Source organism: Electrophorus electricus, chromosome 13, assembly GCF_041902795.1.
Source record: "Electrophorus electricus isolate QZ-2024a chromosome 13, ASM4190279v1, whole genome shotgun sequence".
Taxonomy (NCBI): Eukaryota; Metazoa; Chordata; class Actinopteri; order Gymnotiformes; family Gymnotidae; genus Electrophorus; species Electrophorus electricus.
This window is the reverse complement of record NC_137509.1, coordinates 16,048,355-16,075,000: the sequence shown is the minus strand read 5'-3', so window position 1 is coordinate 16,075,000 and position 26,646 is coordinate 16,048,355. Positions and strand designations below refer to the sequence as shown.

General features: G+C 39.5%; 3 protein-coding genes across 17 annotated transcripts in view; 2 read left to right on the top strand and 1 right to left on the bottom strand.

The window, feature by feature from the left end:
• Window positions 1-981, top strand: part of unm_hu7910 (un-named hu7910) — a 23,095-nt gene extending 22,114 nt beyond the window's left edge. For all 12 annotated transcript variants that reach the window (XM_081694567.1, XM_081694565.1, XM_081694566.1 and 9 more), the window contains one exon: window positions 76-981. In XM_081694567.1, the coding sequence (XP_081550693.1) occupies window positions 76-226 (151 nt within the window). In that variant the 3' untranslated portion in view covers window positions 227-981. The remainder of the gene's footprint in view (window positions 1-75) is intronic.
• Window positions 982-3,985: 3,004 nt separating this feature from the next.
• ggh (gamma-glutamyl hydrolase (conjugase, folylpolygammaglutamyl hydrolase)) lies at window positions 3,986-9,593 on the bottom strand. Its single transcript, XM_027013162.3, has 9 exons — window positions 9,443-9,593; window positions 9,212-9,311; window positions 8,787-8,837; window positions 8,219-8,303; window positions 7,807-7,945; window positions 7,315-7,421; window positions 7,056-7,146; window positions 6,818-6,952; window positions 3,986-6,585 (listed from the first exon to the last, which is right to left on the bottom strand). Exons 1-9 carry the CDS (start codon window positions 9,540-9,542, stop codon window positions 6,464-6,466), a joined length of 930 nt encoding a protein of 309 aa, XP_026868963.3. The 5' UTR covers window positions 9,543-9,593; the 3' UTR covers window positions 3,986-6,463.
• A 339-nt stretch (window positions 9,594-9,932) lies between these two features.
• nsmaf (neutral sphingomyelinase (N-SMase) activation associated factor) lies at window positions 9,933-25,261 on the top strand. Of its 4 annotated transcripts, XR_014115939.1 has the most exons (32): window positions 9,957-10,183; window positions 10,647-10,739; window positions 11,565-11,643; window positions 11,733-11,797; window positions 12,033-12,069; window positions 12,203-12,253; window positions 12,438-12,509; window positions 12,599-12,646; window positions 12,752-12,804; window positions 13,380-13,509; window positions 13,616-13,687; window positions 13,812-13,920; window positions 14,212-14,388; window positions 14,626-14,705; window positions 15,307-15,397; window positions 15,637-15,700; window positions 15,802-15,853; window positions 15,967-16,087; window positions 16,300-16,431; window positions 17,150-17,192; window positions 20,228-20,394; window positions 20,513-20,621; window positions 20,782-20,840; window positions 20,962-21,029; window positions 21,154-21,221; window positions 21,356-21,479; window positions 21,843-21,926; window positions 22,104-22,254; window positions 22,995-23,097; window positions 23,232-23,341; window positions 23,533-23,856; window positions 23,957-25,261. XR_014115939.1 is itself a non-coding variant. In XM_035519892.2 (31 exons), exons 1-31 carry the CDS (start codon window positions 10,146-10,148, stop codon window positions 23,625-23,627), a joined length of 2,745 nt encoding a protein of 914 aa, XP_035375785.2. In that variant the 5' UTR covers window positions 9,957-10,145; the 3' UTR covers window positions 23,628-25,261. The 4 variants fall into 4 exon arrangements, 2 of the variants coding, with proteins under 2 accessions (XP_035375785.2, XP_081551045.1); XM_035519892.2 differs by having other exon boundaries at window positions 23,533-25,261; XR_004775279.2 differs by lacking the exons at window positions 22,995-23,097; window positions 23,232-23,341; window positions 23,533-23,856; window positions 23,957-25,261 and having other exon boundaries at window positions 9,933-10,183; window positions 21,356-21,486; window positions 22,104-22,243.
• The last annotated feature ends 1,385 nt before the right edge of the window (window positions 25,262-26,646 follow it).

Below are 26,646 nucleotides of genomic sequence, written 5' to 3'. Positions count from 1 at the left end.
TTTAGCAACTACTAAATTAGTTGTGGTTATATAACAACTGGTGTTTAGTGGGTTGTGTGTGTGTGTGTCTTACAGGAACTGGGAAGAGGGGAAGGTGTTGATATTTGATGACTCGTTCGAGCATGAGGTGTGGCAGGAAGCAGACAGCTACAGGCTCATCTTTATTGTGGACGTCTGGCATCCAGAACTCAGCCAATCACAGAGACATGCACTGTCACCCATATGAAGCTAACAGTGAATCCCAGAAATTTTTTTAAGAACTTTCAGCCAATCATAGTGACTTATTTTGAGGTCTTAGCCAATCGGACTTCTTATCTCTGGCTGATCTCTGGTACTGAACAAAGGGCCACATGAATGTACACTGCTCTTTATTTTTTAACAGCCATAGGTAATTTAGGTGTGATTTATGAAGAACATGAAGAATAGACCTTGTCCCACCATTGTCATGGGCTTTGGGTTAGAGTCTAGATAACACCATTTCTGCATAGATACGGGTTTATCTAGTTTTCATCAGACATTCCTGGGATATGTAAAAGCAGATGGAAAATGGTGACTAGGATTCCACTAATTTTGAATATCTACAAGAGTTAGGAGAAGGAAATTTCTGATGGAGACTGAGGTGAAGCATTATTGGAACCCCCACAGCTGCAATCATTGTGTATTGCTGTACATTTTTTGTTCATTATTTTGAAAATATGCCACTTAAAGGGTCATTTCATAATGACATGCAAATTATGTGACAACATTGCACTATGTGGTATTTGTGCGTCTGTGTGTCTGTATGTCTGTGTGCGTGCGCATGGATGTGTTGGTCTGTTTGAATCAAAATAATTGTAGTCTCACTGGTCTGTAAACTTGCCTGTTTAAAAAAAAAAAAAAAAAATATGTTCCTTATACATACATTTGCCAAACCTTGTATAATACTTATCATGCAGTGGAAACTCAAACACTATTTTTGTTAAATAAAACATTTGTAATTTATGGGTCTGGATTTTTTCTGAAGTTTTACAGGGTACATCCTGATTTTCATTCACCCTGGGTTTCGTGAATTCACATGGGTCCACTGCAGATTAACTGCGAAATCAGTTGCGAGATTTCGAATAAATCTGGCTTTAAGGATTGTCTTAAAGCAGCAAAACTGCATTGCATTCCTTCAAGATGAATGTAAGCATAAGGTTAGTTTGAATATTTTGCTGATGCTGCAGGCTACTTCCAAGAAGAGGGGGGAGTAACAATTTTACTGATCCCAGAATAATGGTCTCACATGTCAGAGGAGACTACATTGCCTTGCAAAAAATATTTAACCCCCTTAAGTCACTACTTCCATTAAAATCTTGTTTCATTAAAAGACACTTACAGACAATAAGTATATTGCAAATTGTTATGCTGTTAAAAGATATTCTTAGTCAAATTCATTATTTGTCAGCAGATCTTTATAGGAAACTTTGAGTCTTTTATGGTAAATTTCTACAAAATTTGAACTGTTTGGGAGGGAATATCACACATTCTTTCTGACAGATCTGCTCTTGGTTCAAGTTGTTTGCATGACTGTAATTTTCATATTTTCTGTTCCTGACTTTCATGTCATTGGTGTTCCTATATAAAAAATACCTTATTTTTAAATGATTAAAAGTCCCTATGAAGTCCTTTCTGGGTCAACATTCAGAAGGAGGGGCTATTTCAAAGAGCACGAGTCCACTCATTCTTTTCAAAGATTTATAAACTTCTGTTTCGTTTCTTGTTTTTGATGTAGGGCATTTTATTTGTCATTAATGTTAGATAAACATCTGGGGAAGGACTTTGTGTCAAGTAAAGTATTATTTCACAAAATCTTCAGAAAAAGCTGCAGAAATATACAGATGATGTTAAAACTGGGAAAAGGAAGGGAATAAATGAGCTCTTAAAAAAGACATAAAAACTTTGAACATAGTAATAAATAAAGCAAACTGTTAGCAATCCTCATTAAAAGAAACAAAGAAAAATAATTCCAGTAATTAAGGACCTAATGGGAACAATGTTGAATACCACAGGAGAAATTAACACTTTCAGAAATTAATTTGAAAAGAGATCAGACCACGACCTTAATTAAGAAGACATCATCTCTTCTCTCAAAAATATCAAACTTCCAAAATTAACAAGAACAGATACTAGAAGAACCAATATCATTAGAAGAATTCCACAAATCCCTAAATCAAATGCCCAACAATAAAGCACTGGGATCAGACAGCTTCCCTGTTAAGTTTTACAAACACTTTTGGCCAACACTAGCACCGCTCTTCAAACAGAATTCAAACTAAACAAACTACCGAATGATGCGAATACGGACAAAAGGTCTCTCCACCTCCAACCAAACAAAGATCCTACTATACCTGCCAGTTATCGACCTCTATCACTCTATCATTCACTGACACTAAAAGTATAAGTAAGGCATTAGCAAATAATATAGAAACATCTTATTCATCCAGACCAAACAGGTTTCATCAAAGGCAGACACTCCCCTACTAACATATGCCAACTATTTAACCTAATCCAATATGCTACTGAACAAAAAATAAATAAAAACAAACAGCAATAACAACTCTTGATGCAAAGCTTTTGACAAAGTAAATTAGACATTTTTATTCACTACACTAAAATGATTTTCAGATGATCATTTATAGAGTAGATTAAGGTCTTATACACTTCACCTATGGCCACTGGAACCACTAATAGGATTATAACACAACATTATAATCATTTACTTACCATATTCATAGACTCATTAGCTGCAGCAACATGTTAGTGTAAATATCATACATTCATACATTAAACGCCCATAAAATTAGTTTATACACAGACAATAAATGTTTCATACAAAACCCATTTTCCTCTATAAAAAGTAATTCAAACTATCAAATATTACTCCAAAATTTCAGAGTCTGTAAAATTACAGACTCTGGAGCAGCTGGCAACTTGATGGACCAGGGTCTCGCCAAGAAGCTACGAATCCTGCCCATCCCTCTGTCTTAACCTCTAGGCATGCGTACACTCGATAGAGGTCCTGTGGGCATAGGGTTCATCACACATCACTCCCCATAAGTGGCTAGAAATGGCCAACGCCCACACAGAACACTTCTCTTTCTATTTGTCATTGAGACCCTCTGAAATAGCTACTTGAAACAGGGCCTTTTGAGTCTTCATTTAAGTTCTTTAGTTAGGCCCTTATGAGTAGATTTGCGCTTAGCATAGTTTTGTAGGTTCTTTAGACTAGGACTTATGAGAGTGTACTAGGAATTTTCGAGTTATTTTCTTGTATTCCTGTAAGAGGACTCAAGACGTCATACTTAAAAAGTTCTTATACTGGAGCCCTGAGTGCTTAATGTGGATATGATGACCCTGGAATGAGAGTAATGAGATTCTATTTCACTACTGTTTTGTATATGGTAAAGATTGTTCATTTCTTTCATTTTTGTTTGGAGTTGTAGGGGTGGGTGCTGTGTTTCTTTTTCTATATTGTTTCACTGCAACAGAGAGCTGGGGTAGGACTGCTGTATTTTCTTTTAGGGAAGTTAGTGGTCAGGCTGGTATTAGTTACTATTTGTTTGTTGTGTTGGCATAAACCCACCCTGAATAAATACTCCTGTTTGGCTTGGTTTATGATTGTTTTTTGAGCATTGCATTACACAGATAAACAAAATACATGAGTGAAACAGTGAGTGTGTGTCTCTGTGATTTGATGTTGCACCCTTTGTTGGTACTAAACTAGCGAGTACCTGACAGCTGTCGGTAACAGGGTCATAACACTTCCACAACCTGGTTTAAGTCCTTAGATGCTACAATCTCTACCACATTACAGAATTCAAAGACATATGGAGGCTTAGAAGCTCCAAATTTTACAATTATTATCTTGCAAATGAATTACTATATATACTAAAATAGATAAATCAAAACCAGACAGACTGCATATGGCTCAGTGTTGAACAATCACTATGCAAAGATTTCAAGATAGCAGAATTACCATTTATTAGCCACTCACAAAAAAAAAAAAACATAGCATCAACTCGGTGGAAATTCCACAAAATCACAAACTGTCCTGATCTTCTCATAAATTAGAAAATACTGCACTTTGCTTCACATTTCAAACACATATTCCACGCTAACACTCTGATATCACTCTCACAACCTTCCCAGAATTATTGGCACAGGCAATAATCAACTGCTTGAATTCCACTAACTAAAATCTTTGCTGTGCTCCACAATCCATTAGATACATTACATACATTAGATCTACCCTCTGTGATCTTTGATTTTGTCATCATATCTTCTCCCAACAAATTCTTATTAAAATATACAAAATAATACCCAAACCAAATTCAAAAATAACCTTGCCAACCAAACAATGGGAAGAAGACTTTTGACTCTCAATGCCAAACTCTGGAAACAAATATGAAAAAATAATTTTTGTATGATCACAAGCACTAATCTACAATTTATGCAATATAAAACTATCCACAGAATACACTACACTGGACAAAAGCTGTTTAAAATGGGATTCACCAACTCTGAACTCTGCCCACATTGTACACAGAACACTATAAATAATTTATCCATGCCATGTGGCACTGCACACCCATAAAACACTTTTGGAAAGAAATGATCAAAACCTTGCTTAAAGATCACAATCCCCAGAACTATGTCTTTTAGGAGACACATCAGCAATCAATACCGCAAAAGACACCACCACTGTACTACTTACAGCTCTAAACATTGTCAAGAAAATGATCCTCTATAAAAACTAAAAGTATAACTGGAAAACAAAAAACACCATTACTATTACTCATCGGGAAAAAAATTACTAATGGATAATATCATTGGAAATAAATACGTTTGCATCCAATACTTAACCACTCAATATAACTTAATCTGAACCTTGTTCATTAATTTTCTACAACAGTAAACACCACTGAAAAAAATAGGTACACTGAAATGCAGAAACAGGGGCAGGTATGGTGGGCAAAAAAAAAAAGAAAAAGTGTTCACCCCACCATCATCTCCAGATAATGGAGATGAAGATGAAGGTGTCTCAAGGTCAGTCTCAAGGGAGTAGTGCTGTATCAGTTTAATACCAGGCACCATTTTGGTGAATACATCTGCTGCCTGAACCATCAGTCTGACCTTTTTAATAAAAATTTGTGCTGATATTAGGCATATGTAGCCCAATTACCTTAATTTTTGTCTTTGTCAAAATTAGGAGAGGATTTTGTATGGGAAACCAGTTCAGAGAGAAGCACACATCCAGTATTTGTAAAGTAAATCAGACATTCCTTTATATTTCCAGAAAACAAACCCAAGGACATAGAGTACATAGAAGAACTGCACAAACACATCAAAGAACAATTAAAACTTTGCAAAAGGAGATGCAGAAAAAGATATGTGAAATGTACAAGAGCCAGATTAACCGTTTAATATTCAACTTATAGCTTTTAATGTGTTTAGACTTCATAATTCCATCTGGTAATAGAAATGCAAATGATTTTAAAAAAATTATGTTTGAAGTAATACTGTAATGTCATTGCTGTTCTACTGTGTCACTGGTACTACACAATACATTTTGCTGGATCCAGCATCCAAAATGTCAAAATTGGTCTAAATATTTTAAGTATGAAATACTGTTTTTATTCAACAGTAATACTTTTATGGATCTGCAGATTATATACTTTTAATTTTAGCCTCAATTATTGGTCACTTTGTGGTAAATAACAGAATGGTATAAACAGAAACATGCTTCTCAACTGAACTTTACAATTATGTAGTTAAAATATATCCATTTATAAACCTGTTTTGACAATGAAATATCTACATTTTTTGTATTGTCTGTGCAATTTTAAATGTTTAATGTCTTTAACTAATGACATTCTGGCACACAGCAGCTATAACACCAGTTATGGAAAACAGTGAATAATTTATGGATATATTTTAAAATTACTAAGAACAAATAAGATGACAATTGTGTGATTTTAATTTTGCTGACATGTTAATATTCTTTTTAAACAAAAACATCTGAGGCAGAACAAAAGTAAAATTTGATTAATTTTCTAAATGAGAAAGTGATGGTTTTCTGAGAATTACAAACATGCATTTCCAAACTATGTCCAGTCAATTTAAATTGCAATAGGGGGACTCTGAGTACTATCTATGAGTTATCTCAAGGATAATTACAGAAAACAAGACACACACACAATTTGTCGTGACACAGCAGAATGCCTAATACTTCTCTGAATACAAGATTTAAGCTTTTGAATTTGAAATTCACATTTTTGACACTCAATATAACTTTGAGTACCAGTCTTTTAAAATTAAATATGACATATTTTGTGCTATGTGTGTCATTTATAATACAGACAAATCTAACGATTTAAGGAAGTTGAATACCTTTGCAAGGTATATGCCAACATGCCAAGGGTTTTCAAGGGATGGAGGAAAATTAATTAAAAATATATATTTGCTCAAAAGGAGACTTCATTCCAGAGTATTTAGGAACATAGTTATAAATTAAAGCTTTCTGTTCCTCTTCTTTGCTTGAAAATCTGTGAAGACTTTTTCTAGCTGCAGGAAGGAAAAGGCCAGAGTGGGAACAAAAGTTTAATTTCTACTGTCTGACATTATTAAAATTGGTTCTTTGTTGCATGTACAAAAAACATTAATCTAAACAAAAAATAACAAAAGATAAAAGAAATCAACAAATCAAAAATAACCTGTAGAAAACAGATTGCTCTAGCTGTGATAAAATCAGAGAATAGTTTATTATATTACAGGATTTTAAATTATGTTTCCATACCTTCATTGACAAAAAAGTGGGCCATATAGAAGGTGGTCTTAACAGCAGGGGCAGAGTGGGGGATGTATGAGCGGGTCCACTCAAAGGCATTTTTCTCTGGGTGCCACTGGGTTCCATAGATTGGCCAATCATATGCTGCGTACACCAAGATGACACAAAGGACAAGACAGATTACTCTGAATGATCATTTTTTCATACGTGCCTCACACGTAGCGATCTGCACATTACATATTCTCACCCTCCATTGTCGAGACAAACTCAGTCTGTCCGTCTGTGTTAGTACTCAGAATTCGGTAGAACTTCCTCAGCTTCTCATTTCCATTGAATCTCTGGCCCGGAGGAAAAAAGGACACTGACTATAGTAGAAGTATAGGTTAGCTATAAGACGGTGTTGATACTTGTGTAGTCAAAGTGGGCAGTAACAGAAACACATGATTAGTAATTGCATTAGCATTGCACTGACAATACAGCGAAATTAACACATCTAGTGCGAGTACCTTAGTAGTAAGACTCCATTTATGAGAGTTCTCTGTGAGTGGTTCTGTTGTCAGTGATGTCATCAGATCGTCTGGAAAATCCTCAAACATTCTACTCTGCTTCAGTTCTGAGTCACAGAAAAGTAAAACAAACCAACCTGTTACCACGACTCTTAAAATGGGGACTACTGAACCGGGATTATAAACTGATTTTCCAACTGTAACTTTTGTATTCCTAGCAGATTGATAGTTGTGACTGGTCGAGTTCTCTATCTAATTGTCTGCTTGCAGCAGAATGAATCCAGTACTGATAAAAAGTAATCTTATTACTGCACAGTCTGGTGTAATTTAGTGGAATTAGCTCCATAATTAATGGGTGAATCAAATATGATGTCGGAAGAGGGAACATTTGGTTCAAATTAGTGAAATTCTGTGTCGAGGAGTGCACATGCGCACACACACACACACACACACACACACACAGACACAGACACAGACGCTCATGTACTTCACCTTTGGTAAAGTTCAGTGGTAGAGCAACACCACTGGTATTAGTGTGCGACAGTAATAATTTTCCACTAGTTAACTTTGACAGCATCTGAAAGCCGAGGCATGTTCCCCACACGGGAAAATAATCTCCATTTGAGTTGGCCTGTAATATACACACACACAAAACCATCAGTTATCTTTCATCAAGTTGTATGCTTATTTAGCTTTCAGAGTTCTTGACCATAAACATGCACCCACAGTCTTTTTGACTGAGATTATGGATCCTGAAGTTCTCTAAAATCCGACCAACAGTTGAAAAGTCGACCAACAGTTGACTTCCATTGTTCAAAGTTGTTTCACTCCAAAAGAAGATAATCTCATCCATCATAAAAACTAACCTGCCATGTCCTATCATTAGGTTAAAAGTATTTCTAACCTCTATAGCATGTTGGTAGAATATTTCAGCTGCTTTGGCATAACCAGATGAAACAATGCTGACACCACCACCTGGAAAAAGGATTCTGCAGAAAAAACAAATAAGGATTCATATATTAACATTTTACAGTAAGGTTGAGAGTTACTGTAAAGTGCTTTGCTGTGTCATTATAAAACATATGCAATAAAAATATGTTCAGAGTCAAGAAATGGCATCAAGATAATGCCCTGTAAGGACCAGATATCTATATAAATACAAGAACATACAGAACATACATTATCAGTTACACCATACTCAGACGGACTTATTCAAGTGCTTTGCATTCACCTAGGGAAAAGCTGCTATAGTCTAGTGGGTAACAACAGTTCCTCTAATATAGGGGGGACAAGGCTTCAAACCCCATCTGAGCAAGAGCTCTATGTTACACCAATAAGAGTCCTGGGTAAGACTCTACATTTGCCTACTTCTGTAATATGCTGGAAATCGTAAATTGCTCTGGATAAGAGCATATGTAAAAAGTAGAGTACATTGTAAAATGATTAAAGTGAATAGTGGCTCAATCTCTCACCCATTTATGGATCTGAATAGCTGGGTATAGTGTTCAACAGACCTGTTGATCCTGAGGTCAAAAAGAGAATTTGGTGATGTTATTTTATATTTCATAGTGTTAAGTTTCAGCACCGCACACGGTTATTGTTTTAAAACCATTTAATTGGTAACGGCCAGTTATTTTCACTTTAAATTCTTAATTCTGTAACTAAGCACACAGCTCACAATGGTGTGAAATGGCATTGCCAGTTACGTGCAAATTGTCTAGAATTTTGTTCAATGAAGCTGTCTGCGATACATTCATTTCAAGGTAAAGGTTTTAAAAAAGTGTTAGAGATGTATACATTTTAATGTTTAATGTATACATAATGGTGTACTGCTGGAGCATTGGTAGCACTTCAAACACGTCTTACCGGATATCAGCAACCCAGTCAGGCTACTTACATCACGGGAACAACGCGGGCACCCGCTGACTCCAGATACTTGACATAGGACGCCGCAATGTACGCGTTTGTGCCACCATACACCTCCTGCGCAAGAACACCTAGACAGGAGAATTATTCTGTAATTTTGTGATAATTATTCCATAAGGATTTAGCGGTGACAAAGCATCCTGTCATGAACATTTAAAAGTCGATGCTCGTTCACATAAACATTTCAAACAGCTTGTTTTACCTATCACTGGATTGTTATTTATTTCGACTCCTGGTGGGATGAAAACAGTGGAAACTGCACGGAGAAATATCAAGAAACACACGACGTAATAACCGTTCATTCTCTTAGTCGTGTCTGCAACAACACAACTTCATTTCGCAACTAACAATTTTGTTTCACATCCGTGTCGTCATATGGCCACGTGGTATTCCTTAACTAAATAAATAAATCCCAATTCTTAGTTATAGGCTATATGTAACAGTTTTGTAGATTCAAATTGTAGATTCAAGTAACTGCAATACACAGAAATAGTGTGAGCAAAAAGCTTTATGGTCTCATTAATCGCTGGGGCTTTAATTATACCAGTGATTTCATACATGCACACCTATTTCCTCAAATCCTATCACTGCAAAATTAAGATCCACATTATAGGCTAAAGGTTACAAACGTAAATACACAAATAACACAACCACGTTCGTCAGTTAGTAAATTAAAAAACAAAACAAATACATTTTAAAAAGCGTGGCTAGAGAGTGTGGGCATGCGTGCTGCAGCCTCTCTGTGTTGACATGCGCACCAGAGACGGAGAACGAACGAACGAACTACAGCAGTGGGACAGTACTGAGGCATGAACACTGGTCAGTCCTCGCAGTTTTCAAAGGATTTCCGTGTTCAGGGCTACCCTTCGGACGCTCTTTTGTCCTGAGCAGGGTGCGAAACAGCCATGGCGTTTATTGGGAAAAAGACGCGTACCAAAGAGAGGTGGGTTATTCCAGTACGTCTATCTTGTGTTAGACCACTGCTGTGCCCTATAACCCTGTTGGTGCTAGAGGTGAGATATGGTGCGCTCCCTAAAATCCATCCGGCCACGGCGATTTGACTTCAAGCGAGATCGCTGGATCATGCGTTTAGCAGGCCGAAAGTATTTTTTATGCAAAGAACGACGTATACGTTTGGTCAGCCGTGTCACGTATTTTGCATGTGACAGCAAGGAAAAGAAAAAAGGAAGACGTTTTCTGCACGCCTACGTGGTCGACGTTTTGAGATCACAGTTGTTGCCGGAACTTAGACCGGCGCTTTAAATGAACGGCATATTAACTGCTGATGGTTTATCTCTTCATTATAATCTCTGTTTTTTTATTTCTTCTTCTGAACCTTTCAAAAACTTTTCTTATGTTTGACCTCATTGTGGATTCCTAACACACTCTCCCTCTCTCACTTTCAGGTTTTCGCTGTTGTTACTAGATCTCGAAGAATATTATTTTGAGCAGCATACTGCTTATCACATGACAAGCAATGGTAGCAATGTTCCAAACAGGTAAGAACAGTAACTGAAAGTTCCATGAATAAATGATAAGGCATGCATAATGATTATGTTACAAACAGCTTGGAAGTGGGACACAAATGCATTGGGCTAGCTTCCCATACACAGGTCTGGGCCTGAATAATAATACCATTGGAAATACTTTATTTAGGGGTTGGGATGAATGTAGAACAAGGTTTTCAGAGTTCAGAACAGTGTTGTCAGAATGCTTAAACTGTAGTAATTTTTTGTAGAATATCAGTCAGTTCAACAGTTTAAACAGGAAGTAATGTCATCTGTCGGAGCCGTGTTTGTCTCTCAGGCATTATTATTTGACCAACAGTGTCGATCGAGTCACGTTACACACTTGGCCTTCTTTGGGTTGTCGGTATAACAGCGTCCCTGACTGATCAAGAAAACTAACTGCAGGGCCAGAGCTAATGAACTTTCCTTATCAAAATATTATCTGAAAAATCCCAAAGATAATACTATGCTTGTGTCCTTCAAGGGAGATCTTAAATGCCTCCACTATTCCAGTCCTAAAACACCAGTAAAATGGGCTTGCTTCAAAAGTACTATTGTCATAACACAAAAGTCGTGACATACCTCTAATCTCTCATGGTATTGTTTTCCCACCACAGTGAGCTTTGTTTAAAATAATATCTTTTACATATCTGCAGGAGCTCAGTATAACCTGTGTTAAATATTGGTCTGTGTTTTGGCAAAAGAGCTGTAATAGAGACTTGTTTAATGATGTAATCACTAGACATGTTTGCCTACTTTAAGCACATAAACTTGGTAAGTAATTTGTTCCTGTTTCTTTGCTGGTTTGCTGACAAGATGTATGAGGGGCTCGTTAAAGATCTGCTCCAAGTCGGTCATTTTTGAACCAGATGAGGTGAACAAACCAATTCTAAAGGTAAGGATGGTTGTGATAGCCACCCAGAGCCTGGCTCTTAAGCATCACAGGTCTGGGCATCATTTTCTGACCTGCTGCTTTTCTGCTAGATTCCCCTGAAGGACTGCAAGCGGATAGAAGGGCTGGAGGGGAAGGAGGGCAACCCTTTTAAAGAGTGAGCCACCTGCTGCCTGTTCACTGCTCACGATGACAAATGCTCCTAAACCCATCTGCATAGGGAACCTACAGGCACCTCTAGAGCCTCCTGTGTTAGGATGGCAATGCAGGATCCATTGGCATTCGCATAACCTTTGTGCTATGGCTAAATTTAGGGGTTGTTTTTTTTTAATTATTGTTTTTTATGCTGAACTTATAGCCACTTCTGTTTTCACTTCTTTGTTCTATTGCAGAACCAATCCCGCGTGTGTGATCTTGGAAACCAAGCAGGTGAGGCCTGTTCCATGGGTGTGTGCACAGAAGCTATGTGCGCATGCATGGGACTCTGGCTTTTTTCTGTGGCTTTATTTGATGTATTTTGTTTTAAAGCCATGTTTTGCTTTGTTTTTTATTCTTTTAACAGGTTTATCTTATTAAAGAGGAAAATATTGTTGCTCCATACAAATATGAAAGGGTGAGCACATTGTCATGTTGCCTGCTTGTATGTTTGTTTTTTTTGTGTCTTGGAGGATGTGGGTGGGTGGGTAGCAACATGAGGTTGTCCTCCATTTCTGATTTTTCTGAAAATATTCATTTTCTTGCCTTGCCTTAAACATCAAATAATCTATTTACTACTGATGTTTTAACTTGCTTACTAGGGAGAGAGAACCTTCAGATTCCAACTGGAGATGGCGAGGAAAACAGAAGATATTGTGCAGACGCTGCTTCAGGTGTGCACTGCTGTCCTTAGCCCACCCCCCCATGAGTGGTGGACGGTGGTTGGGGTGGTTTGACTGATGGCTTTGTGTCATTTCTGTAGTTACACAGGGCATCACGTCTGGACAAGCTTGGGGATCAGACAGCCATGGTGCGTAAAACATTTTAAGATGCACCCACACACCTCTGTCCCCTCTTTAACACACTACTGAGTACTGCGTTGCTGATCCTAATGTAACTGCTGACTTTTTTGTAGATTGCTGCCAATTTGCAATCCAGGTTGGCCAGAGCATCTTTTGATAAGAACAGGTAAGGGGTGTTTTTAAAATGAATTCATGGTCTTCTTTGTTTATTTTGGAGCAGAGATGTCTTTTACAATAGACAGGCTGCTGGATTCGAAACATGCTGATCTTCTCACTGAGTTGTGAGGAGCACATGATCACATTTCTCTTGCTGCTTCTCGAGAAGCGTAATGTCATTGCCAGGATGTACAGGTGATGTCATTGTGAGGACGTGCAGGATCTAACACGGGCATCGCTACTGCAGTCAACACCGCTTATGTTGTGCTCCGCATAACTGTCCATATTTTTGTATCGCTAATGGATTTTGGACACTGTAAGGTGTGTGACTGGCATCCTTGCTTGGTAGTGCGCCAGACGTAGCTCTTTCATGGACCTTGATTCTTATCTATGGAGAAATAAGATAAGTAGAATATCTGCATTAAAGGTTAGGATTACTCAGCCACACTTTCTGGCTGGGTGTGAACTGAAACACGTCATTGGCAGTCAGTCTTATCATGGTTTCTAAGCTGCATGTAGATGAAACTTCTTTGTGGTTGTGTGGAGTTTAATGTGCTGGATCAAAGTGTATTTGTGTGTGTGCAGCTTTCAGAGTGTGTGTGAGCGGCCACATATGGAGTGTGAGGCTGAGATGGTGTCTCCGCTGGTGACCAACCCTGGCCATGTCTGCATTACTGACTGCAACCTCTACTTCCAGCCCCTAAATGGCTACCCAGTGAGTCACCAGCCAAACAGCCCTCATTTGGATCCCTTCAGTGTTCGTATTAATGATTAATCTTTGTGTGTGTGTGTGTGTGTGTGTGCGTGCGTGCGTGCGACAGGATTCAGTAGTTCGAATTGAGCTTCATAGTGTCCGGCGCATCTACAAAAGAAGACATGGCTTGCGGCCGTTGGTAAGCGTGTGTTCAAATTTGAAGTTTGGCTATAATACATTTGTATGGTTGTCTGTGTAGGTCATTTATTTGTTTGTGCGTTTATGATTATATGTGTTTATTAATAATGTTTTGTGCATTTCAGGGACTGGAGGTGTTTTGTACAGAGAATGATCTGTGTTCAGATACTTACCTGAAGTTCTACAATACTAAAGACAGGGATGAACTTTACTACTACATCGCCACTTTCCTGGGTATGGTACCCACAGTTACACTTTCCTGTATAAGTTGCATGCACTGATATCGTGTTCCAGTGAGACATGAAAACAGTATCAAAGGAGTAAAAAGAAAGATTTTTAAAATTTGATTGTTCTGCTCCATCTGAAAATGTACCTGAATACCTATCAGTATCTCCTTCTTTTGTTACAATATTGTATAAGTTACATTAGTCAGCTTAAAACAGAGAAGTAATAGCACAATCCAGACAACTTTCTTACAGAATACCTGGGTTAAAGTGTGTGTGTGTGTGTGTGTGTGTGTGATAGAGAACCATATAGCGGAACACACAGCTGAGAGCTACATGCTGCAGTGGCAGAGGGGTCACATCTCCAACTATCAGTACCTGCTGCACCTCAACAACCTGGCCGATCGGAGCGTTAATGACCTCTCCCAGTATCCCGTGTTCCCCTGGGTCATCAGTGACTACAATAGCTTGCAGCTGGGTGAGCCCCACACACACACACACACACACACACACACACAATTGACTTGGCTGTGAATGACTGCAGAAGATCTCAGATGGGTAAGGTTTAACATTAAGACAACCAAATTATTATTGTGAACTTCACTGTATATAAGTTTGGGCATCACAGTCTGAGCTCAGTGTATACCTTAAAGTCTCCCACAGTGCACCATCAGCATGTCTGTATATTTTGTGTGTGTGTGTTTATTTCTGATAGATTTGTTGAACCCTGCTTCATTTCGGGACCTTAGCAAGCCTGTGGGAGCTTTGAACACAGAGAGACTGGAAAGACTGCTGGTAAGCAACACAGAGACACATCAGAAAAAGTCCAACCCTGCACCCTAATAGCAGGGGTCACAAAGCCCAGCCCTGAACCCTAATAGCAGGGGTCACAAAGCCCAGCCCTGAACCCTAATAGCAGGGGTCACAAAGCCCAGCCCTGAACCCTAATAACAGGGATGTCAGCAATCCCAGTCATTTAGAGATACATCTTTGTCTCCCCAGGGCAAACTCTAGCAATGCAGGCATCCAAGTCCCCTGCCCACATGAGGTGGGATCCTCATTAAATCCACTTCTGCTTCCAAACTGAATTTGAGCTTTCCAGACCCCCCCCCCCCCAAAAAAAAGAAACCAAAAGCTAGGCTCATAGGTTACAGTAGCTTACATCCAATATTTTAGTGTTGAGCCCCTTTGTTTGTGTAGCAGATTTTCAGGTTTATTTGCAGAGATTTCTAAGCTCCGTTTTCAAAAAGAGTTGTTTCATGGCGAGTTATTTTCGTCCCATATTAAGTGTCCTCACTGGATTAAGGACAGCAGACAGTGCTTTTTATTAGTGCTCTCAGTCTTTGTGTGTGTGTGTGTGTGTGCGCGTGCGTGCATGCGCACGTACATATTACAGGACCGCTACAGGGACATGCCTGAGCCTCGTTTCATGTATGGTAGTCATTACTCCTCTCCAGGATATGTCCTCTTCTACCTTGTCCGAGTGGGTGAGTCCTACCCTGCTTATCTTTATGCTCTTGTGAAAGAGAAACATGTGCGAACACTGAAAATTATTAAAGATATTACTGCAGATGAATCTGTGTGAAGTAATAAACGTGTGTGTGTGTGTGTGTGTGTGTGTGTGTGTGTGTGTGTGTGTGTGTGTGTGTGTGTGTGTGTGTGTGTGTGTGTGTGTGTGTGTGTGTGTGTGTGTGTGTGTGTGTGTGTTTTGGGTCCTTCTCTGAAGCTCCGGAACACATGCTTTGTTTACAGACCGGACGCTTTGATCACGCAGACCGAATGTTCAACAGGTTGTTCAGACACACCTCTTCCACTGCTTTCCCTAAACTGATGTGTTTTTTTTTTTTTTTTTTTTAATGTAAATGTATCCCAACTGTCTGTATCTGTACAGTGTTGGAGAGACATGGAAAAACTGCTTGGAGGGAGGCACTGACTTTAAAGAGGTAGGAGGCTAATTTTAATGGTTAGCAATGGCACCATGCAACATAACGCTGCCCCCCCCCCCCCCCCCATGGCCTTTTATAGCAGCATTTTTAGACTTGTGAGTCTCTTCCAGCTGATTCCTGAGTTCTATGGCACAGAGAGCAGTTTTCTGAAGAACCTGCTGCATTTGAGCCTGGGCCGACGGCAGGGCGGTGGTCAAGTGGAGGACGTGGAGCTTCCCCCATGGGCGTCGGGTAGGTCGACTAGTGCACAGGGTTCCTAGTCTTGAGCTGTTTGTTACCAACCCCATTAAGTCCATTAAACACACCTGTAGACCTTCTTATCATGACAGGACAACTCATGCCAGTGCCATCAATGGACCAGCCTTATTTAATGATGTGTGCATACGTGTGCATGTGTGCATACGTGTGTATGTGTGTGCGTGTGTATGTATGTGTCTGTGTAGATGCAGATGACTTCCTGCAGAAGATGTGCTCTGCGTTGGAGAGTCAGCATGTGTCGGAGCACTTGCACGAATGGATTGATCTGATCTTTGGTTATAAACAGAGAGGAAATGAAGCCATAGCAGCCCACAATGGTACACACACACATACAAACACACACACAATAGTGCTGTCTTTGAGAATATTAAGAATATTCTGAATTTGGTTATATTAGATTGTAAATAACCCCCCCCCCCCCCCCCCCCAAAAAAAAAAAAACCCAAACATTTTGATTGTGGGGGAAAAACAGGACTGCTGTGGCTTCTACGAGTTCTTGCATGGGTCTTGACCATTGCACTGAATGCACTCCATGATGGGCAGGAGTCACTTTCTGATTTGAAAATGAAATGTAGGTCAAACTGAAACAACCATGTAGTAATGATGGCAGAGAGCTGACAGCTCAGCCTCAGAGAGATTTGCACTCTGAACAAGTTTTGGTCAGAAGGCAAATTGTAAAACCTTGAGATAAAGATCTATAAGTTATAGTTAGCCTACAATTTCAGCTCTCGCAACCTCAGGGCCCATCTCAGAAACATGCACCCAAATGAGTATGCCCTGATATCTGCTAGCATTTTTTATGCTAGCATTTTTGGGAGTTCTAGCATCAAGAATTTAAGTAGCCTACTTTCCTGTTTTTAACGGCACTTTATTGTAAAATATCCCTCAGGATAAAATAAATATTTGAATGAACCTGTGTTTTGTTAGAAGGAATAATTGTCATTTTTGGCCAATTTGACAGCACACGCACACTAACAGTACAGGTACAGCAGTTTTTGATCTTTTACTTATGTAGCTGTTTGTCTTCATTTTCAGTTTTCCATCCACTGACATATGAAGGAGGGATAGACTGTGACAGGTAAAGTAACCATCGTAGTCCCTGCTGGGAGTAATAATTCAGTGTAGCTTCTTGTGTATCTTTTGAAGCATATTCACGTAATGCTGTGATTCTACCTAGTGACTAGTGTGCCAGAAAGAGAACATTTTGGAAGTCCCTATAAATGGTAGTGCTACCAGAAGCTCTTTTTTTATCATTTGAAAACTTTATTACATAAGAATATCCTTCTTTTCACATGTCCTACTGCTTCTAGGAAGGATGTTGTGTTGGTAGCACAAGATATGCTAAGGTGTTCCACTAAACAGTCCAGCAATAATACAGCCTTGTTGTCTTTAGAGGATGATGCTTGTCAGCTGTCTGTTTAATAATGCACAAATAACGTATTGCAAGGGCAAAACATTAACAAACCTCCAAGACCGTGGGGAAGGCACAAGAAGCTAGCGAGTGTTCGGTTTGACAGGAACTGTCCTTTGTCCAGCCGGTACACAATGCAGCAAGGAGATGCAAAACTGCCACAGCCGGGGTGGGGGTTGATGTTCACCAGACCACAAATACACCTCAGATCTCGCCCTCTTCAAAGTAGAATATCTGTGGCACTCAAAGACCGTGAAAGGCTGAGGGAGCAGCAATATTTTCTGCACATGAAACATGAGAAGATATTTCAATGCTACCTTGAGAATCCCCCACCAGTGTTTTGGCCTGATGCTGGAACAGAAGAGTACCTCATAGGCAAAGAGATGGTCAGTTCTAGTTTCTCGAAATTTGATGACTATACAGAGAATTATAGGTCATGGAAGGCATCCTTTTTGAATGTCTGTCTCTCTGAGGTACTGGATGTAATGGCTACATGGTTGGGGAATGAGTCTTCAGAATAGGCATTCAGAACAGAACAGAATTCACTCAGTTTATGTACTCAATCCAGAAGCACTTAGAAGGGTTTGGCAGAGACTTGTGGAGACACGGGGCGCTCGGGACAGACACGTTTGGAAATCAAAGTGTCATGCTTCGTGAACTATGGGACAATCTGCAGGACCTAGAATCTGCAAAGGAGAGCTACTTCCCAGGCCTTACATATTTAGATGGAAGGGGAATTAATTCAATAGTGGAAAACCTCACTTTTCTATATGTAAGAAAGTCTTAGGCTCACTTCCTCTTTTCTTTCTTTTCCTCATATTTAGCCGGGGTAGCCAGCATTATAAATTAGATAAACTTGTAGTCTTCTGCATCAGCTGGCATGACAAGACTGACATTCCTTGGAAGAGCATAGATGAATTAAAGCAGTATAAAAGAGGTCAAGATGGCAGACTCGGTATCCTAATCCTAGAAAACACCACCTTTTGAACAAGTGCAGAAATTTCAGGCACGCCGGTATTAAGAGACGTAAGTTGTTTCTCAAGTTGCTTCTCAAAGATAAACCACATCTGTTATAGATGGCATGAGTCCACCACGCATTTTGCAAAAGAGTACGAGGCAACAGTCTAATGCTCTGAATGTGGTAGCAATAGGCCTGTAGCTGCTCTGCATCTAGGTCCACCTCTTCCACTTGACAATGGACCTAAAACCAATCAGTGTGAATGCAGGGAGCAGAGCGAGGAGCAGAATGGAGATGCATCATTGTTGGCCACCACTAAGTGCACTGAGGTTTGTTATACATCTGGCTACCCCAGGTCATGATTGCTTTCTTCTGCCACAATACACAAACAAGATGTATACATTGCTCAGCGAGCAAAGATAGTGTTGTATCTAAACTGACAGCGTTTTTATGTCTTTCATGTCAAAGCTGACACAGCGCAGATGTCAGTTCTGACACAGTGCAGATGTCCGGTAGGCAAGCCAGCAACTTTTTAAAGATACTATGGATGGAAAACACTTCCCCCACACCTTACATTGCTTGAAAGTTGTTTTGATTCCAGTTGACCCTGAAGAAGTCACTTCTCCAGAAGTAGTACACCTCTACAGATAAGATTCCAGACCCAGAAACGTCTTCTGTCACGATGAGACATTTTAAGAATTTACAAGGTGGCCCTCATAATGCACTGTATGCCCTCACCGTAGGTGACCCATTTCTAGTTGATATGCACAAAACAAACTTATCAAGCTGTCATGCCACATTCCTCAGCCCTTGTCCAAACAGGATCTGAGTAAAAGAAGACCTTCGTCTCCAAACTCGACAAGACCACTCGCACTCGCCTAACCATGGAGAAGATGAATCTGCACCCCCATAAGAAGGCATTCTGTGGAATTTCTGCAAAAGATGTTGGAGAATAAAGAGACTGCTCTTCCTCTAAGGAAGATCTGCTCTCTGCCCATGTTTGGCACTCATCACCCACAGAAGCCCAAAGAGATCAGCGTGGTATTGGACTCAAGTGCTGAATGTCATGGCATATCTCACTACCTCACTGCTGATGTTTTATTGCTTTGTTGAATGTGAGGGCCATGGAGATTATCTATTGTTACACTGATATAAGAATGATGACACTCACAAAGAAGTGAAGGAGTATAGGATAAGAGTCCATGTGTTTGGCAACAGCCTGTCATCTGCTAGTGCCATCTAGTGTATGCAGTGAATTGCCCAAGAGGACGCAACACTGCCCGCCTCAGATGCTGGACAGTTTTTGACAGGAAACATTTAAGTTGATGATGGACTTGCATCAGTGTTCATTGTGGAATAAGCAATTGAGATCCTTGACAGCACTAGACAAATGTTAGTGGAGTGTAATTTGAAACAGTCCAACAGTAACAAAATAATGGAAGTTGCAAACGTATGACCTTGTATTCTTTGGGGGACGTTGCATGTTGGATGTCTGTCTAGTAATACCCAAGGAATGTGTTGTGAGGCTGAACAGTCACTGATTACAGTGGGTACTACTTCATATCTGCACCTCATAACAAAATATGAGGGGGATTTTTCTGTGGAAAGATCTAAATCTATTTCTATGTTTAAAGTTTGCCAGTCAATAAAAACAATTTATATTCGCGCGCGCGTGTGCGTGCGTGCGTGTGTGTGTGTACTGCGTGTTTATGCATCATGTGACTTTGTGTTTGTGCACATGTAGTATTGAAGACCCGGATCAGAAGATAGCGATGCTAACTCAAATCCTGGAGTTTGGCCAAACCCCTCGGCAGCTCTTCACCACTCCTCATCCTCAGCGCATCACACCCCGCTTCCACAACATTTCCACAGGAACCAGCCTCAGTGCTACACCCAATGAGCTGTCACCAGGTCAGAGCTGAACTCTGAATACTGAACTCTGCTGCATTAACAAGCATTAACATGAACACAGACTCTATTTGGCTTATGCACACTGTGCTCGTGTGTGTATGCACCTGCCTGAATTCAGTCTCTCCCAGCATGGAGTCTTTTGAGGATCTGACTGAGGAAAGTAAGAAACTTGCCTGGAGCAACATGAACAAACTCTCCCTGCAGTCCAGTCACAAGATACATAAAGAGTAAGTGTGTGTGTGTGTGTGTGTGTGTGTGTGTGTGTGTGTGTGTGTGTGTGTGTGTGTGTGTGTGTGTGTGTGTGTGTGTGTGTGTGTGTCCTTGTGGAAGGATGGTGTCACAATCAGGGTGTAATTCCTTCTTTCCTGTTTTGTGCTGGACACTCAGGGCAGTGACTGGTATTGCTGTGACCCTAAGTGGCACATCCATTTTCTCAACATCTCAAGGTAGGAATTCCATTCCAGACACTGAGCAGCCATCTCTGTTTATTAGATTTGTTGTTTATGTAAATGTGAGTGTTTTAGTTGATTTTCTTTTTTCTTTTTTTTTTTTTTGGTCTTGTCACAGACTCAACCATGAAGATGCTTTCTAAAGAGAATGGTGGATTACAGAGAAGCGTGTCATTTTCCAACATGGTAATTCTCTCTCTCTCTCTCTCACATGTGCACGCACACACACACACACACACACACACACACACACACACACACACACACACACACACACCTCTAACACAACTCTTTCCCTCTGTGACTCTAGGCTTTGTCGTCCTGTTTAATATTACCTGAAGATAAAACAGTGGTTTGCTCTTCATGGGACAATAACGTGTGAGCACACAGAAGCACGATAATTATCCCCATGCACTAGTTGGCATTTTCACTCCACCCCCCTACCTATGCTCATCTTATTCCTCTGCCTCCAAACTCCTCCCCCCTGTCCCCAAACCCTGCCCTCTCCCCAGCTACTTTTACTCCATAGCTTATGGCAGGAGGCAGGACACGCTCATGGGCCATGATGATGCGGTCAGTCAGGTTTGCTGGAGAGACGACCAGCTGTACACGGCATCTTGGGACTCCACCGTAAAGGTCAGAGGTCTGAGCTCACGCCGCTAGGTCTCCGCTGTGCTGGTGAAACTCGTGTGTCAGTTAGACCTGCATTAGGACGCCTTCACAATGCCTTGTCTGACTACACAGAACTTAGGAGAGTGTTTGCGTCATTGATAGTATCAGTGATGAGGTGGCTCTGTTCACTTGTAAATTCCCATAAGGAATAAAACTGATTCAAACTGCAATCTGAAAATCCTAAAAGCTTAAGCTCTCTTAAACTTAATATGGCATACAAAAATAAAACCTCCTCAGATAATGGAAGTATTCCCACTTTGGAAGTAAAATTGAAATACATTCTGAGGTGGATCCTAAAATGTGTTGCTTGTATGTGTATTTTGACAGGTCTGGAAGTGTGTACCCACTGACATCTCCAGTAATAAGAGGACACGCTTTGAGCTGCTTGCTGAGCTAGAACATGAGGCAGGGGTGAGTGGGTGTTCAGTATTTCAGTCATAGGTAATACTGGAAAAGTCTACAGGTAATACTGTAAGCACCTATACGTAATTTAACCAAGGCCCATAGATAGAAAATTGTTGTAAGGGCCTATATGTAATCTGTTATTAAGAGGGATGTTTGTGTGTGTGTGTGTGTGTGTGTGTGCAGGTTAACACCATAGCTCTGAGCCATGCTGGTACACTCTTGGGTTCGGGCACTAAAGAAGGCACCCTGAGTGTGTGGGACCTCGCCAGCTTCTCCCTCCTGCATCAACTCACCTGCCATTCCGGAAAGATCCACCAGGTGTCCTTCAGTCCTGGTATGTGGATATATTCCCCAAAATAGTTCATGCACAGTGACTACAGATCCATTCCTCATCTATCAAAGTGCTAGTTAGGACTAGGCTATGTGAGCACACTATTAATTTTTCAACGTATTAATCCTCTTGTTAAATTATATTAAATTATATCATGATAATTATGAGTACAAAATGCATTAACATAAAAGCATTAACATAACTAGTAACATTAATTCAAATAAGAAGCCAATACAGTAATGTCATTATACACAAAATAATTTTACATGTAACAATCATTATATTCTGCAAATGCAGCTTTGCCCTAATAAATAACTAGTTGGAGTCACACATTTGTGTGCTTCTGCCACCCCATGTAGAAATTCCTGGGCATTTGACACTGTCTGCAAACTGATTCTGGAAATCCTGAAAATGTATGACTTTTGAGTGCAGGGTTCATAGAATTTTAAAAGCTCTGTTCTAGACATGGAAAGTCAGGCGATTTTGTTTGTAACATCTTTCAATTTTAGTTATATATCAAAATGTTTTACTTTCATGCGTTTCCACATATTGTGTTGGAGTGGTTGTTATGGTTACTTGTTTTTTTCACACTGATTTAACAAAAGTGGCCTGTTTTCCATTCATTATAGGTCATGGAAATCCATTTTTTATTCAGGGAAAAGTCAGAGAATTTGACAGTTGACTTGGAGTGGGAACCGTGTGTGTGTGCGCGTGCGTGTGTGCATATTTTGTGTTTCATTCAGACAGTAGAAACATTCTAAGTGTGGCTGAAGATTCGTGTTTGAAGGTCACAGATGTGCAGACTGGCATGCTTCTCTCAACTGTCCTTGCAGAGGAAGAGCAGAGGTAATACCTCACACACACAAACACGCCTCATATATCGATACGTAAACATAAGGCCCAGGAACTTGGTTTAAATCCTCAGAAATGGTCAAGGTGCATAATAAACTAATGGCATTAATGTTTTGGTTTTTTTTCAGATGTTTCTGTTGGGATGGCAACACCGTGCTGTCTGGAGGACAGTCTGGCGCCCTTCTAGTTTGGGAACTACTTGCCAGCAAGGTCATACACAAGATCCCCGCTCACTCAGGTAAGTATACACACACACATATACATATATACACACACACACACACACACACAAACTTTGCTTAATAAAAGGAGTTTTTTGCATTTAAAATGGGTGATCAAGAATGTAAAAATATAGTCAGTGTTATATAGGCCCTACTGTTGAGATGCTTCCACTCAGTCATGCAAGCTAAACCATTTCATCGTTTACAGGTCGAGTCACATATATTTGGATGAATGAGCAATGCAGCAGTGTCATCACAGGAGGAGAAGACAAACAGATCATGTTGTGGAAAACCCAGTACTGAGACGCGTGCACACATACGTTTGCACATCCAGCGGTGTCTGGACACAAGTACTTGCTCTGAAAGACGCGATTCATTGTTGCCAAAGTGGCTCACAGGCCTGTGATCGTGATACTGATACTGAGCAAAGGACTACACTTATCTAAATGCTGGGGATTCAACTTCATCAGAAATCAGGAGTCATTTAACTGAAGTTACTTTTTTTTTTCAGCAAGAACACAATGACCAATGGGTGAGTAACTAAAGCGATCTTTAAATAAGACATGCCACTGACATTTTTTTTTTTTTTTTTACTGTTTTATGTTACTGTTTTTACATTTTATTTTTATTAGAAATGAGTATCATTCCTTGTTCATAACATGGACATTGCTGGAATACGGATGTCCTGTGAGTTACTGAAAGGATCGTGTTTCATGCAGGGAGAGTGAAATAAGATCAGGCAAATGTCCTTCCCTTCTCAGCCGTGAAACATTTATGGAAAACATTTTGTTTGTCCAGCCAGATCAGTGTTATTGGTGACTCCTCCCCTGCATGTTGGGGTTCAATTTTTTTATTTAATTTTTTTGTTTGATTTTGTTTTTAATAAACAACCATTTGACTCAGTATATTTATGACCATGCGAAAATAATCTTCATTAAAACATGTGCAATACACACCTTGAAGCATTTAAGTGTATTTTGATCATCCATATGTCTTACTGGGCATAACCTTCCTGAGACTAAATGTTCATGTTGACCCAGAACTAGTTATAAGATTACTAGGACAGAGTAAATGCCCATATGGTAGCAGTTTATCCTATTGTGCATTGTACTGGCTGGGTCATTTTTAGAAAATCTTTGTTCTACTCAGTAGAAGTATTAAACAAAACATGGCCTTGCATTTGCAGCAATTTGTTTGGGCTTAAATGAGAGAAGTAGTCAAGCTTTCTGGCATTTTAAACATAATATGCAAACGTTGCTATGATTCATATATCAGAAAAGTAAAAACAATTAAACTATATGTATTAAATAGATCATGAGAAGGACCTTACCAAGATCTCTTTTCTCGGTTCACATTAGACACCGTGTTATTCACGCAGTCACAACTTGCATGAAGGCTGTCAGTGATTAGTTACAGTGGTATCAGTGTAAGTCCTATCTTATTCTCTTGCAGTTTTATGTCATGAGGTTTTATGGAGGTTTGGTGCATCAACCCTGTCTGAAGTTTCAAAAATGTGCCTTAATTAATGAAAAGTTAGGCTTTGAGATGCTCCCACAAACTCTGCTCATGGGTTTATTTGTTATGTATGCCCATGTTTATGTATAAATAAAGGGTAATAAACTGTGTACAGTTGTTATGCAAACAGGATATGCACTGTATGTATATTTACATATGCAAATACATTGGCATATTAATTTTAATTTAATATTTGATGTAGACTGTATTATTCATATTGTAGAAAGCCCACTCTTCAGTGAAGAGTGTTTTTAATATCTGTAAAAGTAAAAATGCAACAATTCACTAATGAGACATTTGTACAAATGATCATTCTGCATCTCCTCATTGCACAATGCTAAACCAAAGCCTAAAGCTGATGTGGTAGTTTAAGTAAAAAATGCATAGTATGTTTTATTAAAAATTGTGTATATTAACTATTATATTAACTGGTGTCTGATTTATTTTTAATGTTATGTTTTGATACTTTGTAGTTTTGATAAAATCTTTGCTTTTTGTGTTCTGCCTTAAATAAGTCAGGTTCTCCATGCAGATTTCATCTTACTGTAAAAACACACAAATTAGACGCAATGTTTGATAAAGATGTGCATGTGTGAAACACCAGTTACCAGCAGATGGCGATGTTTTGTGTTTAATTCCTGTAGCGTTTGAGTTGTAGAGTTTGAGTACAAGTTCAAGGATTTTCCTTTATTCTATGTTTAACCATTCGGATGCATTGCAATTGAGTGTGTTTGTTTGTTTGTTTGTTTTTCCTCCATGTAAGGGTCTTAAACATGTAGATTGGTAGTACTGCTAGTATAAAATTAACTAAATGTCATGGGATAAACTTGCCCCAAAGTCTGTCATGCCATTCTGAAATTGTATCTTCTCCATAGTGACCATCAAGGTGTAGTAATCAGTTCATATTTGGTTGGAACTACTTACAATAATTCAGATTTATTTTAATGTTAACTGTATTTTAGTTAGAATGCAAGAGGGATTGGTCTGTTTCATGAATGATTCAAATTAATACACATACATTAGTAAAGGAACCACAAAAAGAGTGAATAAGGCAATTTAATATTATGTCCATGCTCCAGAATTGTGAGAGTACTGAGCGAGCTGGGTCATATAAGGAAGCCCTCTAACACCAAAATGATTCAGACATAAGACCAGTCATGTTTGGCAGAATGTTTCCCATTTCCTAGTCAACCTAAGGGTTATTTACAGGAATGATACAAAGTTATTACATGTGCCAGAGATTTGTTGCCAGTACAAATACCTCATGAATAATGTGAATAATGGTGAACTTTTTATAGTTTTTAAAAGTGGGATTTTATAAATGTTTGACTGTATACTGTATATTAAAAAAAGCAGAGTTTTCCTTAAATCATTCATCTTCTAAACCTCATAATCCAGTTCAGTGGCGCAGGGGCCAGAGTCCGACTTCACAGGACACAAATCAAGAACCAGCCCTAAACAGGGTGCCCTAACAAACAGTTGACCTACCGTTCACACCTTTGGAACGTGGGAGGAAACCAGAGTACTTGCAGGAGATGTACACAAGCACAAGAAAAACGTTCAAACTTCACAGGCAGCAGCCGGGCTGGGAACCGAACAGAAGTCACTGTAGCCATGAGTCACAAATCACCCATGCTTAAATCTAAACAATTCTGATCATGCAACTGTAAAAATGCATAGTCCCCCCCGATATAAAATCTGACCTTATGTTTCAGTCAGTGCAACTAGAACTGAAGGTGACTGGTTCATGACTGACAGCTCAGTGTGCCTGTGACAGTTATCCAACACATTCTTCCACTCACAGTGG

Bases quoted from the DNA above. Each gene is read 5' to 3' on its own strand.
- ggh (XM_027013162.3), bottom strand. From the start codon at position 9,542: ATGAACGGTTATTACGTCGTGTGTTTCTTGATATTTCTCCGTGCAGTT. The intron at 9,312-9,442 runs GTAAAACAAGCT...TCTCCTGTCTAG, and splicing joins AAATAACAATCCAGTGATAG to GTGTTCTTGCGCAGGAGGTG. The intron at 7,147-7,314 runs GTACTCGCACTA...CCTCCGGGCCAG, and splicing joins AATGGAGTCTTACTACTAAG to AGATTCAATGGAAATGAGAA.
- nsmaf (XM_035519892.2), top strand. From the start codon at position 10,146: ATGGCGTTTATTGGGAAAAAGACGCGTACCAAAGAGAG. The intron at 12,510-12,598 runs GTGTGCACTGCT...TCATTTCTGTAG, and splicing joins TTGTGCAGACGCTGCTTCAG to TTACACAGGGCATCACGTCT. The intron at 20,395-20,512 runs GTCAGAGCTGAA...GCCTGAATTCAG, and splicing joins ACCCAATGAGCTGTCACCAG to TCTCTCCCAGCATGGAGTCT.